This window comes from Colobus angolensis, unplaced genomic scaffold (assembly GCF_000951035.1).
Source record: "Colobus angolensis palliatus isolate OR3802 unplaced genomic scaffold, Cang.pa_1.0 Scaffold498, whole genome shotgun sequence".
Classification (NCBI taxonomy): domain Eukaryota; kingdom Metazoa; phylum Chordata; class Mammalia; order Primates; family Cercopithecidae; genus Colobus; species Colobus angolensis.
The window spans coordinates 591,149-610,248 of record NW_012118465.1 but is presented as its reverse complement, the minus strand read 5'-3'; the positions used below and the strand labels follow the sequence as shown (position 1 = coordinate 610,248).

At 50.5% G+C, this 19,100-nt stretch overlaps 1 protein-coding gene and 1 long non-coding RNA gene across 6 annotated transcripts in view; one reads left to right on the top strand and one right to left on the bottom strand.

Moving 5' to 3' along the window:
- Positions 1-19,100, top strand: part of PAX8 (paired box 8) — a 62,184-nt gene that overhangs the window by 27,258 nt on the left and 15,826 nt on the right. For 2 of the 5 annotated variants that reach the window (XM_011959487.1, XM_011959489.1), the window contains exons 3-9: positions 4,537-4,702; positions 6,835-7,032; positions 8,710-8,798; positions 9,341-9,463; positions 9,745-9,920; positions 14,807-14,927; positions 15,374-15,580. In XM_011959487.1, the coding sequence (XP_011814877.1) occupies positions 4,537-4,702; positions 6,835-7,032; positions 8,710-8,798; positions 9,341-9,463; positions 9,745-9,920; positions 14,807-14,927; positions 15,374-15,580 (1,080 nt within the window). The remainder of the gene's footprint in view (positions 1-4,536; positions 4,703-6,834; positions 7,033-8,709; positions 8,799-9,340; positions 9,464-9,744; positions 9,921-14,806; positions 14,928-15,373; positions 15,581-19,100) is intronic. The other 3 variants (XM_011959492.1, XM_011959491.1, XM_011959490.1) reach the window with 2 other exon arrangements.
- Positions 10,633-15,429, bottom strand: LOC105524289. Its single transcript, XR_001003733.1, has 3 exons — positions 15,386-15,429; positions 13,269-13,388; positions 10,633-12,397 (listed from the first exon to the last, which is right to left on the bottom strand). It is a non-coding gene; the product is annotated as an uncharacterized LOC105524289 (long non-coding RNA).

Below are 19,100 nucleotides of genomic sequence, written 5' to 3'. Positions count from 1 at the left end.
CTACTCACAATCTCTCAGACATACAAAGAGTCTGCTTATGAGGCTTCAAACCTCTTCCTGGGTCACACCTTCCCCCCTCACCCCACTTCCCGCCCAACCAGGAGGCTCCTACTCATTTTTGGCTTCCGGCCTCAAAGCCCACCCCATCTGCAGCAGCATGAAAGGGTGGTCAGCACAGTGGGCACCAATCGTCCCCCCACCCACCCCAGTGCAGGAAGGAAGACTGCACCCACCTCTGGGCGTTTGGTGGTGACTCACCCAGAAGAGTCCACTCCCCCACACCGGACACAGGAAAGACAAAAGCCTTTCCATTACAGGGATTCAGCTCAAAACCTCAAACCATAGGGGCCATCTCCATCTGCAGCCAGCAGGCTCTTTCCAGATTCTCTTTCCTGCCTGCCCTACAGCCACACTAAACATCTTTCAATTTCTTGAAGGCACCAAGACTTTACACATGGATTTTCTTCCCCCTGAGGAAAATTCTTTGCCTAGTTACCTCCTAGATACTCTTCCTTGCAGCTTCCCTCTAACCACCAGGGCTCCGCGAGCACCTGGACTCATATCCTTCAAGAAAGGTCACCATTAACATGGTGATTCTTAATGTATCTTATCATATCCGCCAAAAGGTTCAAAGTTCCTTGAAGGCCAGGATTCTTATCTTGTTCAAGGTTGTATTCCCAGTGCTTTGTACCTGAGTCATGATAGGCACTTGGTCAATGTCTTGAGTTGAAAAGAAATGAAAACCATAATATACAAACTATCATTATTATTCTTAGAAGAATGTTGGAGGAGTATGAAGAGTTATTCTCTTCTGTTTAATTTACCAGCCATCACCTGGACTAAACCAGTGGTTTTCAAAGTGTGTCCCTGGCCTAGCAGTATTAACACCATGTGGAAATTTCTTAGAAACATAAATTCTTAGTTCAATCCCAGACCTACTGATTCAGAAACTTAGGGCATTGTGCTCAATAGTCTGTATTTTAATAAGCCTCACTGCCAAGTGATTCTGATGCACACTGAAGTTTGAGAAAACACTTCCTATATCCTAGTCCTAAGCTTGGGTCATAACATTCAACCATGGGAATATTACAAATTAGAAAAACATTACATTTATAGCAAGATTTGTTTATCTAAATAAATACTTCTCCATCCTGATCCCCCTATCTTCTTCTTCTTCTTTTTTTTTTTTTTGAGATGGAGTCTTGCTCTGTCGCCCAGGCTGGAGTGCAGTGGCACGATCTCGGCTCACTGCAAGCTCCGCCTTGTGGGTTCACCCCATTTTCCTGCCTCAGCCTCCGGAGTAGCTGGGACTACAGGTGCCAGCCACCACATCTGGCTAATTTTTGTATTTTTAGTAGAGACGGGGTTTCACTGTGTTAGCCAGGATGGTCTCGATCTCCTGACCTTGTGATCTGCCCACCTCAGCCTCCCAAAGTGCTGAGATTACAGGCATGAGCCACCATGCCCAGCCCCCCTATCTTCTTATAGGAGTTTAAGTCAGCAGTAGGCATAAGTTTTGTTAAGCTCCATTCGATAGATAAAAACACTAAGGTTGAAAAAATAAAACCCACTTTCTCGAATGATAAGACTAAAACAGGCAGTGTCAAGGAAGGGATCAGGTCCAAGGCTCTTTCCACAGTAACACAAAGTCATTCAGAAGGCAGTCAAATAAAACAAGCACCAGAGAATTCAGTTTAGGGGCCAGAAATGTGAATGCATCTTTCCCAGTACTACAATGTTTGCTGATAACGGTAAATAACCTCTCAGGGTTTGGGTTTCTAAGGATGCGAGTCAGTCCTTCATAATAATTAAGGGCAACGGCCCACACAGCTTACACCGTCTTTTTTTTTTTTAAGGCACAATACCCAATTCATGCCATCCCACAGTGGCATTTGTTTAAACCTGCTTCACATTTGTAGAGGTGAAGAACCCTCACCTCTAAGAAACCTCGCTTCCAGATATAGAGGTCCCAGCATAAACATCTAGGTTTGAGTGGATACAGCAGGGAAAGTTCTGGAAAATGAGGACAAAGCTGGACTGCTGAAGGTCTTGTCTGTGTTTGGGTGGCTGTCTGGCGCCCCCTTGTGTTCAGTGCCTGGACCCAAAAGTGCCGGAAGGCAACAATGATGCAGTGAGGGCAAATGGCTACAGCAATTCATCAATGGCACTCTGGCCAGTGAAGACCAGAGGAATGGGCTTAGGACTGGGCAAAGGCCCCTCTGACCACCATCTGGGCTCTCCTAAAGGCCCTCCAAGCACTCTTCCAGCCCCAGTGGAGAAGCAGTCACTAGGAAGGCTTGCCTGGATGGGCACAGGTGGAAGCTGTACCCAAGCTCGCCCGTTGTCTCCACCAGGAAGATGGATCATTGCATCTTTCTTGCTGGGTGTTTGGCCAGAGGGCTTTTCCTCCTGACTTACTGCCCAGGGTAGAGGCTTAGAGCACCCCCACCCCCCTTTTTTTTTGAGACAGAGTTTCACTCTTGTTGCCCAGGCTGGAGTGAAACAATGCGATCTCAGCTTACCGCAACCTCCACCTCAGGGTTCAAGTGATTCTACTGCCTCAGCCTCTGAGTAGCTGGGATTACAGACATGTATCATCACGCCCAGCTAGTTTTTATTATTATTATTATTATCATTATTATTATTATTATTTGTATTATCAGTAGACAGTATTTCACCATGTTGGTTAGGCTGGTCTCGAACCCCCGACCTCAGGTGATCCACCCGCCTCAGCCTCCCAAAGTGCTGGGATTACAGACGTCAGCCACCATGCCCAGCCCCCACCCCCTTTATTAGAGGGAAATTGAGTGTTCTGCTGAAGACAGCTTGGGCCCCTGAGGAGACATTACAAGGCAGTTCTGAATGTGCTAAGTCAGTGGGTAATAATGGGCACTATGTGCCCAGCAAAGGCACTTCCCACCCTCGGCCATAAATAGTCTTTAACTGGTTCACACAGAAGCCTGGGGTCGGCTCTTCCTTCTCACCTGTCTGCTCCCTAACTCCCACACCCCAGGGCTCTACCCTCCCCGTCATATCACCAAATCCTGTCCCTGTTGTGAAAAGACCATGGCATGTTCAGCACAAAATAGCAATGCCAATGACAAGCGTCCAGTGTAGCTCTAGCCCCAGAACAGGGCTCCCCTCAAGGAGCAGCCCTGATCTGAGCCTTAAATTCTGGTTGGATCCCAGCTCCTCCTCATATAAGCTGAGTTAAACAAGCATATAAATCAGATCACTAAAACTCTCTGAGCCCCAATATCCTCATGAGAAAAATAGGAATCTCAGCCCTGAAATTAGCCCAAAATGGTTCTAGGGACTGTAGAGTTGAATATGTTGGAAAATCTAACAGACAAGTATCCTCTTGCCTCTGAGTCTTTGCACATTCTGTTCCCACTGCCTGGAACAGTTTTCTCCCCTCTCTCCCTCACTTGGCTAGTATCTGTTTATCTTCAGTCTCAGCTTAGACCTCCTCAGGAACCCTTTTGTGTTTCCTTGAGCCAAGTCAAGTTCCCCTCCAGTGGTTCCCATAACTCTCTGCATGTCACCAGTCCCAGAAGTGGTCACAAAATATGTTAACTGGCCTTTTGCTGGTCTGGGACCTCACTGTAATAAACCCCATGAGGGAAGAATAGGGATCATGTCTGCCTTATTCACCTTGGCATCGTCAGGGACCTGTATAGTGCCTGGCACATAGTTGGCACTCAATTCATATGGATTTGACTGGATAGATGGGCTCAGAATGAAACAAAAGCTGGGGCCGGAGAGCAGAGGCCAAGTCAGGAAAGCAGCTAAGGGAATGTGTACACATATCCATCCATGACATGGACAGATTCCCACAGTGGCCTGTAGCCCCCATGTCCATCCTGGAACCCAGTGCTATCTATGCCTGTGAGGACCCTGCAGCAGGTCCCTGGTGCTCTGGCCTGTTAGAGAAAGAAGGAACCTTGGGGGTAATTTAGGCCAGAAGTCCACAGATACGGCTCAGGCCTTCTCTGCCTAAGCTCTACCAGAGAGGTTCTGCTTTTATTCTTTTGTATTTGTTTTTCTCAATGGGGTAGTATTTTAAAATCTGGTTCTATGAGGAGAAGGAGAAAGGTGAAAATCACCTGTGCCCTCATTTTACAAAAGGAAAAGAGACTCTGAGAAGAGAAGGGGTTTTCCTCAAGGTCAAATGGCTCAGTATTGGCATGGGAAGACCCTACATCCTCAACTCCTTACACACTTTTCAGAGGGAGGGAAGAAAATAGGGGATTGTGATTTGGAGTGAAGGGCTGAGTCTGCCCAGAGAGTCTCCAAGCCCAAGGTGCTCCTGTGACACCATCCCATTGTGGGGGATGAGCATCACATACCATTTGTGCCAGCATCCTGGGAGAAAGAACTGCAGAGGGGTCCACAGGGCCTGGCCGTGGGATTTCATGGTCACAGTCAAACACACACACACACACACACCTGCACCTGCACCTGCACTCATAGCTAATCCCCACCCAAACTGCCTCCTGGCCCTGACAACTGTCCCTGGGAATATTGTCTCCTTAGGCCATGGAGGGCTGAACCAGCTGGGAGGGGCCTTTGTGAATGGCAGACCCCTGCCAGAAGTGGTCCGCCAGCGCATTGTAGACCTGGCCCACCAGGGTGTGAGGCCCTGTGACATCTCTCGCCAGCTCCGCGTCAGCCATGGCTGCGTCAGCAAGATCCTCGGCAGGTAAGCACGAAATTCACCACGGGCTGGCTTCCCTGCAGGGCTTGACTTCTCCAGCTCATCTCAGGGCAGCTGGAGAATTCCCCTCCCGGGGAATGGGGATTTGCTCCCAATGTCCAGCTTTGGTCCTGAGACCTGAACAGTTACGGTGGTCCTTCTGGGCCTCTACCCAGCCACCATTTTTCTACTGTTTTCTGCCCTTCCTTCTCTCTTTGTCCATTTATCCTTTTACTTTCTCCCTCTCCCTTCATCTCTTTTGCTCTGTGTCTCATTTGCTATAGGTTTCTCTTCTTCTAAGGCAGGAGAATCTTCCCCAAAGGTCCTCTTCCTACTGAGACCTAGGGAAATTGGGCCACTAGGGAGGGGACACACAGTCAGATGAGCTCCCAAGGTCTAACCCCTAAAAGAGGGACATCTGAGTTTATGCTTCTCAAACCATAATTCCCCAAGACCCCAGATCAGCGCTTCGTAGCCCTGGCAGCATATTAGAGTCACCTGAGGAAGGCTGATTCTAAAAATAGCAATACTGTTTATGCCCCAGCCCAGACCAATTAAATCAGAACTTAAACGAAATAGGCCCAAATTTTGGTTTATAACTCCCCACCCTGTCTGTCCCCAGCAAGAGACTCTAATACTCTGCAGCCAGGGTTGAGAACCACTGAACCAAAGGTTCAGGAGAGACCAGGAGCAGCAAAGGCCTGCTTCTGAGCTGACACAGTCACAGATTCCAGTCTGCAAAGCCACTTCCACTACAAATGCCTCTGTGCCAGAGCTTCCAGTCAGCTATGTGTGCGTGTGCCTGTCCCCCTGCTCTGACCCTTAGGTAGATTTAGGAGGAGCCCTGGTTGGACAAGGCAAAGGGAACTGGACTTTTCTTTGAACCGTGAAAAGCCCTGGCTCCCTTCCTGAAGTAGTTAGGGAAAGGCGTGATCCTTTGCTGGGCTTGGGAGAGGGGATTCCTGTGATGGGCTGTGGCGTCCCAGAGGAGATGAGGCCCGGATGGAAGCAACAGATGAATGGAGTTTTAAAGAGCCAGATTCTTTTTCATGCAGATGAGAGCAGAGAGTTTCTACAACAAGAAGAGGAGGATATGCTGACATAGGCCGTTGATCTGCCAAAGCAACTAGCTGGAGGATAAAGGGAGGGGAAGGGTGGAGGCCCCAGAAGAGGAGGCTCAGCTTAACAAGCTGGACCTGGCTGGGGATCCAAGCAAGGTCAGGATTCCAGAGTCCATGAGGAGAAGCTTCAACTTGAACCTGCTAAAACCTGATAGAAAGCTAGCGACAAGGGGGGTGAGGGATATGCCTCAGGCTTGGACAGGGCAGGGAGCAAAGGTGAACCAGCAAGACAGCGCAGAGGGTCCAGTGACCTCAGCTAGCTTTTTAAGTGGCCAAAGAAAATAGTCAGTCATTGGCTGGGCATGGTGGCTGATGCCTGTAATCCCAGCACTTTGGGAGGCCAAAGGCGGGCGTTTCACTTGAGGTCAGGAGTTCAAGACCAGCCAGGCCAACTCAGTGAAACCCGTCTCTACTAAAAATACAAAAATTAGCCGGGTGTGGTGGCAGGCGCTTGTAATCCCAGCTACTCGGGAAGCTAAGGCAGGAGAATCGCTTGAACCCAGGAGGCAGAGTTTGAAGTGAGCCAAGATTGTCCCATGCACTCCAGCCTGGGTGACAGAGTGAGACCCTGTCTCAAAAAAAAAAAAAAAAAAAAAAGAAAAAGAAAAAAAGTCGTGCTTTAGCCAAGAGAAGCTGGATAGAGCAAACTGCTGTGCCCGTGTCATTCACACATCAGGCACACCAAGATTTCCTTTCTTATAAGGGAAATCTTTTGTGTCCCACATGATGGCTGTTGCAGGTGCTAGGACACAAGAGACTGGTCAGAGGGAAGAGAGAGAGAGAAGCCAGGTGAGGCCTTTAGCGGAGGGTGCTGGGTTGGCAGTAGCGTGAACCTACCCATGCGAGGGAAACAGATAGTTCCATGCACATCAAGCATTTGAGGACAGCCTTGGGGGCATGTTTCACTCTCATACCCCTCCCTAGAAGCCTTAGAGAGGAGGGAGGCTCTGGCTAAGTCACTGTCTAAAGACCCCACCTGCTTATTGGGTAATTCTTTGGGGTTCTCTATTGGAGTAGGTACTACGAGACTGGCAGCATCCGTCCTGGAGTGATAGGGGGCTCCAAGCCCAAGGTGGCCACCCCCAAGGTGGTAGAGAAGATTGGGGACTACAAACGCCAGAACCCTACCATGTTTGCCTGGGAGATCCGAGACCGGCTCCTGGCTGAGGGCGTCTGTGACAATGACACTGTGCCCAGTGTCAGCTCCATTAATAGGTAAGAGAGAAAGCAGCCTCTGGCATCAGGCTGGGGCCCCTGGGCTTTGAGGAAATCAGGAAAGAAATGAGAAGGAACTGGCTTGGGTGGAGCAGAGGCCAGGAAGGGGCCTGATGCTGAAGAATCAGGCAGGGAGCACACCTGGCTCCAGGCAGATACCATACCTCCCTGCCTCCTCCCTTGCCTCATGCTATGGGGCACCCTTCCCCCCGCCCCAAGCCATAGTGTGCTATCTACAGTTTCCTTCCTCAAACACCACATCCTCTTTCATTCAATAAAAGAATATTCATGAGTTGATCCTTTTCTAAGCCACCAGACCCCTAACCTGGCCCACATTCAAGCATTCACTCATTTTTTTAGTCCCTCAGTGATTCACTCACTGCCTCAATCAATCATTTACTTACTCTCTTGTTCATTAATTCATTTGCACATAATTCACTCATTCATCTTGTGCTAGGCCCTGGGGACACACAAAACCCATTGCGGAGCTTACAGTCTAATGAGAACACAGATATTAATCAACTACCTACAAAAAATATTGTAAAAATACAGCTGTAAGTCCTGCTAAGAAAAGGAACATGAGGATATGCAAGCTAGCATAGGATTATTTGGTTTATGAAGGTCATGAGTCTTCCCCTGAGTAAGAAAAAATAAGAGAACTAGGTGAAAAGAGCTTAGACGGCTATGCAAAGGCCCTGTGGCTAATAGGATCAAAAGAAAACCAGTAGATAGGCCAGGTGCAGTGGCTCACGTCTGTAATCCCAGCACTTTGGGAGGCCAAGGCAGGTGGGTCACCTGAGGTCAGGTGTTTGAGACCAATCTGGCCAACATGGTGAAACTCCATCTCTTCTAAAAATGCAAAAGTTAACTGGGTGTGGTGGTGGGTGCCTGTAATCCCAGCTACTTGAGAGTCTGAGACAGGATAATCGCTTGAACCTGGGAGGCAGAGGTTGCAGTGAGCTGAGATCACGCCACTGCACTCCAGCCTGGGTGACAACAGCAAGACTCCATCTCAAAAAAAAAAAGAAGAAGAAGAAGAAGAAGAAGAAAAAGAAAAAAGAAAGAAAAGAAAACCAGTAGATAAAGAGCAGGGGAGCATAAGGTAGGCTGAAGTTGAAGATGTCAGCAGAGGTGGCCTTTCAGAGGCTGGGAGCTGTTATACCTTCTTGCGTTTAGTCATAAAGCAATGGGAAACTGTTGGCAGATTTTAAGCAGGTGGTCAAGCTGCATTTCAGAAAGTCCACTGTGGCAGCAGTAGGGAGAATCACTTAGAAAGGATCAAGAGGGGATGGGCGTGAGCCAGTGAGTGACCATGGAATAGTGGTGATGACATGCACTAAGGTGCTGATGGAGAGCAGAGGAGAGGGGTCAACATTGGCGAGGTTCACAAGGTCAAAACACAGAACTCGATGATCGGTTTGATAGGAAAGAGAGAGAAGCAGATGTTAAGCCCCATCTCTTGATGGGGCCTTGAGCGACTGATGGTACCAATCATGAAATACAGACAACTGGGGAGGACTAGGCATGCAGAGTAGGGTCATGGACTTTACTGTGAACAGTTGTTTCAAGTGCCTTTGAGATACCCAAAGGGGTGTCAAAAAGGCTACTGGGTCCGGGGCAGCCATGAGTTCTCTTTCCTCTTCTTCTCTCTCATGGCCTTTCTTCTCTTCATCACAGAATCATCCGGACCAAAGTGCAGCAACCATTCAACCTCCCTATGGACAGCTGCGTGGCCACCAAGTCCCTGAGCCCTGGACACACGCTGAGTGAGTGCTGAGAGACCTGGATGCACACACATCCTTCAGTGTACCCACATATACACAGAGGCACACACAGACACACCCACACAGACACGGCTGTGCACAGTACTATTCACAAACCCATGTGTGGACTGAGCTGTGCCACTGTAACAAAGTCTGGCCTGTTCCCAGGGCAGATTCACTGAACTATGGAGAGGTGCAAACATTTGAGACAACTCTGACTCCAAGAATCCCTCCCACCAGCAGGCCCCCTGGAGGAAGAACCTGAGCCCCTGAGCCCCTTCGGGGCTCAGTCCATGGCTCGGCTTGCTGCCCCCTCCACAGTGTCAGCAGGGGCTGTGAGGGGTGTTACTCCTACACCCTGACCCTCTCCCCGCACCCCCTGCAGTCACCCTGGAGTCACGTCAGGCCTGTGAGGGGTGTCACTCCCACGCCTGCCTCTCTCCCTCTCCCCACTGCAGTCCCCAGCTCAGCTGTAACTCCCCCAGAGTCACCCAGGACTGTGAGGGGTGTCCCACCCCTGACCCTCTCCCTCTCCCCCGCTGCAGTCCCCAGCTCAGCTGTAACTCCTCCGGAGTCACCCCAGTCGGATTCCCTGGGCTCCACCTACTCCATCAATGGGCTCCTGGGCATTGCTCAGCCTGGCAGTGACAAGAGGAAAATGGATGACAGTGAGTGCTGGGACAGGAGGGCAGTGGGGGTGCACGAGGGCAGTTTGCTCAGGCTTTGATGGGGACAGAAGCCCTTCCACTTATGACATGGGACTCTGTAGGAGCTCGGCATGTGACTGTCACATGTCCCGTCTGTCAGTTGGCCAAGGCTCCTGGGCCCAGGTGGCTGGCCCTTTTTCTCCCTCCACAGTGAGTCGGCTTGGAGTCAGTCCTCTACTTTGGCCTAGGGCATGAGTAGATATGTCCCCTAAAAGCTTTCTTCCTGCCCCGGGGGGTACCAGGTGATCAGGATAGCTGCCGGCTGAGCATCGATTCACAGAGCAGTAGCAGCGGACCCCGAAAGCACCTTCGCACGGACGCCTTCAGCCAGCACCACCTTGAGCCACTTGAGTGCCCATTTGAGCGGCAGCACTACCCGGAGGCCTATGCCTCCCCCAGCCACACCAAAGGCGAGCAGGTGAGAAGCTGGGCCCTGGGAGGCGAGCAGGGTGGGCAGGGGCCAGAGCAAGGTGTGCTCTCCAAATGTGCCTGCGCTCTACCACCAAAGCGGCTGGAAGTTGCATCAATGGGCTCAGGGCACCTGCCTCATGCAACTCCAAGCCTGACACATGCTTTATCTTACCAGATGCCCTGGCATCTTCCTCTCTTTCTAACCCTCCTGGCTTACTTAACCCAAAACCTTTGAGTCTGGGCCTTTCAGGGATGGCAGCACAACCTGATGATGCCATCCCTTGCCATCAGCATCTTCCGCAGACCGCGAGGTTGGGTTCCACAACTCTGAAGCAGTAGCACAAAGCCTTCACATAACGACCTCAGCCACCACTTCCTAGCCCCATATTTGGCCACTCATCCTGCACACCCCATGCTCTTGCATTACTCATGGCCCCGAGCATGCCACCCTCGCTCACATCTCTCTGCCCTTGCACACCGTGTGCCCTCCACACAGAATGCCTTTCCTCCCACTTCTCTGCATGGAAAAATACCACTAGCCTTCATGACTCAGCTCAAACATCACCCTCTCCGTGAGTCCTCCCCTGCCTCTCCGACGTGAACATCTCTCCTGCCTCTTGTCCTTCTGCATGTCCCACATGCTGCTCTCAGTAGCTTCTCACAGTGTTGCTTAATAATGTGGCAGACAGACAGGTACAAAGACATGTGGACTCCTTAAGGACAGAGAAGCCTCATGAAACATGAAACGTCGTTTTTATTCCCAGCACCTACCATTGTGCCCCCCTTATAATAGATAGTAATGGTATAGTGAATGAATGAACGAATGAATGAGATGAGAAATTCAGAATAATACATCACAAGCTACAGAGAATTTTTGTTGCTAGTGCTCAGGACAGGTGAAATGAATCATAACAGGTTGGCATCTGTGACAAGCTGACAGAGATGTGAGAGGTCCCACCCCGAAGCCAACAAAGACTCTGCAGCTCTGGCAGAACCACCGAGCTCTCAGCCCCTAGCCATCACATCTTTTTCCCTTAACCCCACCAAGTCAACCAGATGAGGAGTGTCTTCAGGGTGCTGTCTGTTGCCCCTCTTTGCCCATGCCGTCATTTGCTGTAGGAGTGAGGCAAACCCATATGCCTTTAAGAACTGAGTAGGACAATGGAGATGATGCCAATAATCAGCCCAACCACTTCCAGTGACCGTCTGGGCTGCTGGTCCCATGCCAGCACTCGCAGCTGGGCAGGCAATCTGCATCAGCAATTTTATCAGCTTTGACTGTGGCAACCATGAGGGTGCAGAGAAAGCTGGCCATCAGCAGCCATGGGGAGAGGGCCTGGCTGCTCACCTACCAGTCAGCACACAGCTCCAGGAAGGAAAGGGGGTTGCAGTGGGGAGCCTGCAGGAAGCTCACTCTGTGAGAGCAAGCCTGCAAAACTCAGTGTGCAGGCACCAGCCACCCAGTGAAAGTAAAGAAACCCTGCTGATAAGACTCTGGACACCCACTGAGTCCCAGACCCATTTCCTGACTCCATCCCTAAGCCCCCCAAAGGACCCTGCTTGACTACAGAGCACCCCCATGTCACGCTGGCATATGAACAGGGGGGATCCTGGAATGAGAAAGTCTTTGAGCTTGCAGAGACCTCTGGGACCACCTCATCCAGTTTCTCCAATTGTATGGAGATAATCCAAGGCCAAGCAAGATAAGGAGGGCTTGGACAACCAGAAAGTTTTGGAGCTCAGGCCTGCCAATCCTCATTTCATTCAGACTGGTCCACTGTCACCTGCTTCAGATATGGTGCTTCTATGTACATACTTATTTGAAGACTGAAAAAAAAAAAGCATTTGAAAACCATTGAACTTCTCCAACCACTCATCTTTCAGATGAGGAGACTGAGGTCCAGCAGTGTCCGTAAATTATTCACTACCTACTCAGTCAATCATTACTCACCCAGTCATTCACCTGGAGGGTGGTGAAGGGCAGGGAGAACCAGCCAGTGCAAGGGCCCCTCATGTCCTGCCTGGCCTTTGCTTTTCCCACCTCTGGTAACTGACTATGCTGCCAAAGTAACACTCCGTGCTCTCTCACCTGGGCATAGGAAGGCCCTCTGTGTTGGGGAGCCAAGAAAGACGCTCAAGTACTCATACCTGATCTTAGGACAGGTTGTAACACAGCCATCTTTTCTGTAAAATCAACAAGTGGGGGACCAGGCATGGTGGCCCACACCTGTAGTCACAGCACTTTGGGAGGCTGAGGTGAACAGGTCACCTGAGGTCAGGAGTTTGAGACCAGCCTGGCCAACCTGGCAATATCCCATATCTACTAAAAATACAAAAATTAGCCAGAACTGGTGGCATGCACCTGTAATCCTAGCTACTCAGAAGGCTGAGGAAGGAAAATCACTTGAAACTGGGAGGCAGAGGTTGCAGTGAACCAAGATTGTGCCACTGCACTCCAGCCTGGGTGACTCAGCAAGGCTCCATCTGAAACAACAACAACAACAACAACAACAACAAAGGGCAAGGGGAAGTGTTCAACAGAAACATCATGTTATTCCTGGTTGTGATTTCATGACCAGACATAGCTAGAAGTCATACAGCTCGTTTCCCTATTTTACAAATGCATCAAAAAACATCAACGGAATATGAATATCAGCTTACCGACAGAAATCAAGAATTTGGTGGCTTCTGACTTTTCACATGATTCTGAAATAGTATCTATGATAACTCTCACTGGGCATCTGTTGTCACCAAGTATTCGGTGCTAAGCACGTTATGTATTATATATAAAATTTCATGTAATGCTTACATCAGCCTCATAGAGTCTATGACTCCCATACAGGTGAGAAAATTAAGCTTCAGAGCAGTCAAGCAGACTAAAGCTACCTGGCAAGTCATTGCAGAACTAGGGCTCAGATTTGCTGAAGTTCTGAAGCATTGTGCTGCTCTGCCCCAATTCAAGTTCAATTCCAGCTTAAAAAAAAAAAGCCCAATAATCACTGGGAAGTTTCAGCTATTGAATACAAAATCACCAAAATATTTTGACTGTATAGGTATTTTTAAGTTACTTGAATTTTGAAATAGCTATAGGATTCTGAGTGTTTTGCTGTCAAAACAACACATCCATAAAGCATTTTAAACTTTTCTTACACTCTCTAGAAATTATGTATTTTGTTCAATTTCAGTAACCTAGACCCTGGCCAGGTGTGGTGGCTCACGCCTGTAATCCCAGCACTTTGGGAGGTTGAGCCAGGCGGATCATGAGGTCAGGAGTTTAAGACTAGCCTGGCAAACATGGTGAAACCCCCTTCTCTACTAAAGATATAAAAAATTAGCCTGGCATGGTAGCACGCGCCTGTAGTCCCTGCTACTCGGGCTGAGGCAGGGGAATCACTTGAACCCAGGAGGCAGAGGTTGCAGTGAGCCAAGATCTCGCCATTGCACTCTAGCTTGGGCAACCAGAGCGAAACTCCATCTCAAAAAAAAAAAAAAAACAAAGGCCCTAAGCAACTCCACCCTGCCTCTAAGTGAGCCCCCTTGGAAGACATGGAACCAGAGCACCATTTAGTCAGTAATTGCTGCTATGTGCTAATGGTGCCCTGGTGGCCTCCAGAATTGACTGCAGCTTCCAAAAGTGCCCAGCATGCAACCGGAAAGTGCTGTGGATCTTTGCAGAACCCAGCTTGATGGAAATCACTGAAAACAATTGCCTTTAGTGGCACTATTATGTAACCACTGAATTCAGCTTTGCATATCTCACGTAGCAGGTATGTGACGTGTGTCACACGTATGAAACCTGAATTCAGCTTTGCATATCTCACGTAGCAGGTATGTGACGTGTGTGAAGGTATGTGGGGAATGGGTGTGTTCTTTTTTCTGTGCTATCTGCTTCCCCGGTGGGAGGAGGCCATGGTGAGGATGAGGTACACTTGGCCTTAGTTAAACAAGTTCTTTTCAGAAGGAGTACCTAAGGTCATAGCTGTGCTCCTGGCAAGGGGAGGCCACGAGGCATTTAAAATGAGGTCTTATTGATGAAGACCCCCAGGTACTTGATAAAGAGTGTTTCCAAAAAAAAACTCTAAATACCATTTTCAAGCTGAACTTGCACACTTCTATTTGTTTGGAAGTGGAGAGAGAAAAGAAGAAATCCACGTGATGTGTAAAGCACCTGGGTCCACAGCCGAAATCTTGGGTTTAGTCTCAGTTTCATTACACAAAACTAGGCCATTTACCTCTCTGAGTTCCAGGCTCCACATATAAAATCAATAACAGACATAATATTACTCACCCATGTCACTGGGCTGCTGGGGGACTCTACTAGGACAACAGAGGCAAAGCTCTGATGTAAGCTCTTTGCAAGTGTAAGAAGTGGTCCTTATGTCACCCAGTTTAGGACAGTGGTTGAGAGCAGAGGCCTTCTGATCCCTCAAGTCTGAATCCTATCTTTGGTCCATATGGAAGTGGGACAAGTTTCTTAAACCTCTGTGCCTGGGTTCCCTATCTGGGGAAGAATCACAGATGGAAGGACCCTGAACAGTCCGGTTGGAGACTGCTCCAGTCCTTGGCATCGTCCTGTATTCTGTGGGTCAAAACAGTGTGGTGAAACCAGGAAGCCGACCAGCCATCTAGCCAGGCTATGGTCCTCTGGCTGAGACCCTCTATCCCACGCCGGGGCACCCATGCCACCAGCTGGCCTTGAATTCCACGGATGCAGGAGGACAATGAGCATGAACGAAACGTGCTGAGTGGAGTTGAGAATGTAAAGGAAGAAGGGGACGATGAGGAAATCTCCTGGGGAGATTAGGGTTGCTAAGTCCTAAGACAGGCTCAGGGTCTGCAGGAAGGTCGGCTTGTCGGATCATCTCTGTGCGCTGACTTCTCTTTGCTCCCCAGGGCCTCTACCCGCTGCCCTTGCTCAACAGCACTCTGGATGACGGGAAGGCCACCCTGACCCCTTCCAACACGCCCTTGGGGCGCAACCTGTCGACTCACCAGACCTACCCTGTGGTGGCAGGTATGATGCTCGGAGCCTCCCTGGCAGGTGGAGGGCGGAGGACTGCAGAGCTTGGCTGGCTGTCAGGCAGAACGTGTGTGGGGCCCTGGCCTGGAGAGGAAAGGTCGGCTGTGCTGGCTCGGCCTCAAGGTGGATCAAGGGGGTCGTGCCTCCAGTCCTAGGCCGCTCCTAGACCTCCACTCTTCCTCCTGTGGGAGAGGCGGGCACACACACTCCTTCCCAGTCTCTCCATTTTCACTGCAGAAGCACAGCAGGGAGGTGGAGCTTCTCTTTCCCCTCCTTGCCACACCTCGTGGGCCCTGGCTCCCCGGCCCAGACTCTGAGAGCGTGGGCCTGCCTGCCCCGCGCCCCGCCCGCACCCTCCACATCTCATGGCTTGGTTTGTGCATGTTCCCGCCCCATCATCTCACACCCCTCTCTCCTTGTTGTTTCCCTCCCTCCGGCAGATCCTCATTCACCCTTCGCCATAAAGCAGGAAACCCCCGAGGTGTCCAGTTCTAGCTCCACCCCTTCCTCTTTATCTAGCTCCGCCTTTTTGGATCTGCAGCAAGTCGGCTCCGGGGTCCCAGCCGGTGCCTCGGTCCCGCCCTTCAATGCCTTTCCCCATGCTGCCTCCGTGTACGGGCAGTTCACGGGCCAGGCCCTCCTCTCAGGTATGACAGGGAAGTCCCGGGGCCATGCAGGCATTGCGGTGGGTGGGAGGGGGGTCCTCAGGGCCGACCGCCAGCCCCCTCTCTGGCCGCAATCTCGTCCACCACCACCCTATTCCCTAATTCCTACGGCAACTTTTGGAGGTGCCAACATGAGGTTCACCGTGACTGGGAAGACATGCTCGGAAGGGGCGGATGCTCTAGGGGTGCCGGAAAGTGGGATACACCACCCCAAAACCCCATGGAAAAGCAGGAACCCTGAGGCCGGGAGCCAGGTGCTGTAACATAGGAACACTTGGTCTTGGTAAATGCATAAATAAATAGAAGGAAAAATGAACATTTTGAAGGGAAAAAGGCATTGGCTTTTGGAACCAATTTCAGGATCAAATTTCTAAAAAGGCCAAGGGTCAGTCCCAGTTGTGTTTCCATGATGTAGCTATCTTCATACCTAGCTTAACAGCATCACCAGGAGGACAGTCAGACATCTGTTAAACATGATAAATTCAGTGATTCAACAACTTGGGAGAGGTGGAGTGGGGGACCTCCCATCAGGAACCTCAACTGCCTCAAAATATTTAAAGTTGAAGCACTGACCGGGCACGGTGGCTCACGCCTGTAATTCCAGCACTTTAGTAGGCCGAGGCAGGTGGATCATGAGGTCAAGAGTTCAAGACCAGCCTGGCCAAGATGGTGAAACCCCGTCTCTACTAAAATATAAAAAATTAGATAGGTGTGGTGGCAGACACCTGTAATCCCAGCTACTGGGGAGGCTGAGGCAGGAGAATTGCTTGAACCCAGGAGGCATAGGTTGCAGTGAGCTGAGGTCATGCCATTGCACTCCAGCCTGGGTAACAGAGCAAGACTCCATCTCAAAACGGAAAAAAATAAATAAATAAAAATAAGTAAATCTGGAAACACCCGAGGGAGCCTCTAGAGCAAACTTCTTGTGCTGCTGATGAAACTGGCCTAGGGAGGAGAAGGTCCCTGCCAAGGTCTCTGGGTGGGAGCACCATCTGCAATTGGTTGAGGCCTGGGCCTGCACTCCGTGAGTCAGACCTCAAGGGCAGCTGGGTCTCCTGGCAGAAGGACCTTCGCCCATCCAGTCAGGGTCTGAGGAATGGCTAAGAGTCAAGTGCTTGGCTTGGGTTGGAGAAGGCCTGATGTGCAGTAAAAGTGGGGAGCAGAGACCCATATGGTCATCGGATATCTTAAGGGCTTCCACAGGGATAGGACTATTTTAGATGTGGGCCCAGCTGGGGCCCAGGACCGAGGGAGGAAGCCAGCTAGCTCTCAGTTCAGCATTGGAGGAATCTCTTTAATACTGGCACTGTCTCCAAGGAGTGTGGGTATTTAGTGACAGAGTAAATGCCTCCTCACCTCCCACACCCTCCTACCCTGATGACCTTGAAATGCTAGAGCAGAGACCAGTGCGAGAGTGGGGCGTGGGAGACCTGTCACAGAGGCAGCCCAGAGTCAGACAGTCCATCTGGACCAGTGGTTTCAAATTTGGGCCTCTCAATGCTCTCTTGAAATGAAGCCTTTGACGAAGCCATGTATGCTCACCAGATCCCTGAAGAACTGCTCTTTTAGAAGGGGGGTCCTGCCCCTAGAAAACCCTTGGACTTGAAAACCACTGCACCAACAGAGCAAAACCTCTGCCAGCCCAGAGTTACCACAGGGTCATGTGATACAAGTCCATGGACCCTTTTTTTTTTGAGATGGAGTCTCACTCTGTTGCTGGAGTGCAGTGGTGTGATCTCAGCTCAGTGCAGCCTCCGCCTCCTGGGTTCAAGCGATTCTCCCGCCTCAGCCTCCCAAGTAGCAGAACTACAGGTGTGTACCACCACACCTGGCTAATTTTTTTATCTTTAGTGGAGATCGGGTTTCATCATGTTAGCCAGGATGGTCTAGACTTCATGATGGTCTAGACTCCTGACTTCATGATCTGCCCACCTTGGCCTCCCAAAGTGCTGAGCCACCGCGCCCGGCCCATGGACCCTTTTTTATGACTGGCTCTACATTTTCTTTCTGGCTGGCACCCGGTTTTTTTTTTCCCCCCTCTGTGCATCCCTGCACCTAATGTGAGAAATTTTCTTGGAAGAGAGGGACAGCCAGTGTGTGGGCAGAAAGATGGTGTTTAAGGATCTAAAGCGAGGAATAAAATGTTGACTCGGAGTCAAGAATTCAAGAGAGTGAAGTCAGCAGAGTTGGGTCATTTGTTTTGACCAAAGTGATTACAGGAGAAAAACCTGTGAGCTGAGTAAAATTATGTCAGCCAGAGAAAATGGGATGGGGGGAGGGAGGGGAATGAAAGGGGAGTGGAGAGGAAGGGAGGGGAAGGGAAGAGAGGGGAGGGGAGGGGGAGAGCAAAAGAGGCTCATGTCAGTTACAGGGAGTTACACAAGCCTGCATGTCTTCTGAGAATGGCAGGCTAGGGCTGGGGGCGGTCACGGGGTAGGCAAGGGGTGAGGGTGTGGTGGTGCCCATGATGATGGGGAGCAGTTGCTGTACAAGCCATGGAGAGGCTTGGCAGGACCAGCTGAAGGAGAGGGAAGGATTTAGGGCAACTGAAAGTGGATAGATGTATCACAGTGCAGACACAGGCTGTGGTGTAAAGTGTAATTGGAACAGCCCAGGGCAAACTCCCTGCTCCCAAAGCCCCCACACTTTGTCCCCTCCCTGTCATCCTGTTAGCATCCCCTGTCAACATGCAGTCAATCCGAGGTGGTGCCTCCAACTACTGTCAGCTGTTAATTTAGTGGACATGCCCACTCTCCAGGCCAACTGCAGGACTGAGAGGTCACCCAGCCCATGGGATAAAACAGCTGGCAGCAGACACCAGGTGGTCATGCAGGCAGCAGGCAGCCAAATATGCCACATCAGCATATCCTTCAGGCTGGTGGCCCCCAACCCAAGCCCAGATGATGCTGAAGTGCAGGTGTGAGCATTTTGAAGGTTGCTGGCTGGTCACAGGGCCCAAGGGTTGACAATTCAGCACAAGGGCAGAGGCTCTGAAAAGAGTGAGGAGTGCTAGGCTTGGAGGATCTGGGGTCTAGGCAAATGGCCAAGAGTAGGAAGCAAGTCAGAAAGCGGCTCAGGCACAAGGGAGGGGATGGCTGGTGTCCATGCTGAGCTCAGAGTGTTGGCCTGGAGCTCCTTGCAGACTGTTCACTTGAGGCCTCTGGTCAAGACTGGACCTCAATACCTAACACATGGCTGAGCCATGGTGAGAGGGCTGGGAGGACATGACGGGGTGGGGGAAGGTTAGGAAAGGAATGGTTCCAAGAGCACAGGAGGCTGCAGACCTTCCCAAGAAGAGGTGAATTTGAAAGAAAGAAAAGGAGCCCGGGCCCAATGGCTCACACCTGTAATCCCACCACTTTGGGAGGTCAAGGTGGGCAGAACATCTGAAGTCGGGAGTTCGAGATGAGCCTGACCAACATGGAGAAACCTCGTCTCTATAAAAATACAAAATTAGCCTGGTGTGGTGTCACATGCCTGTAATCCCAGCTACTTGGGAGGC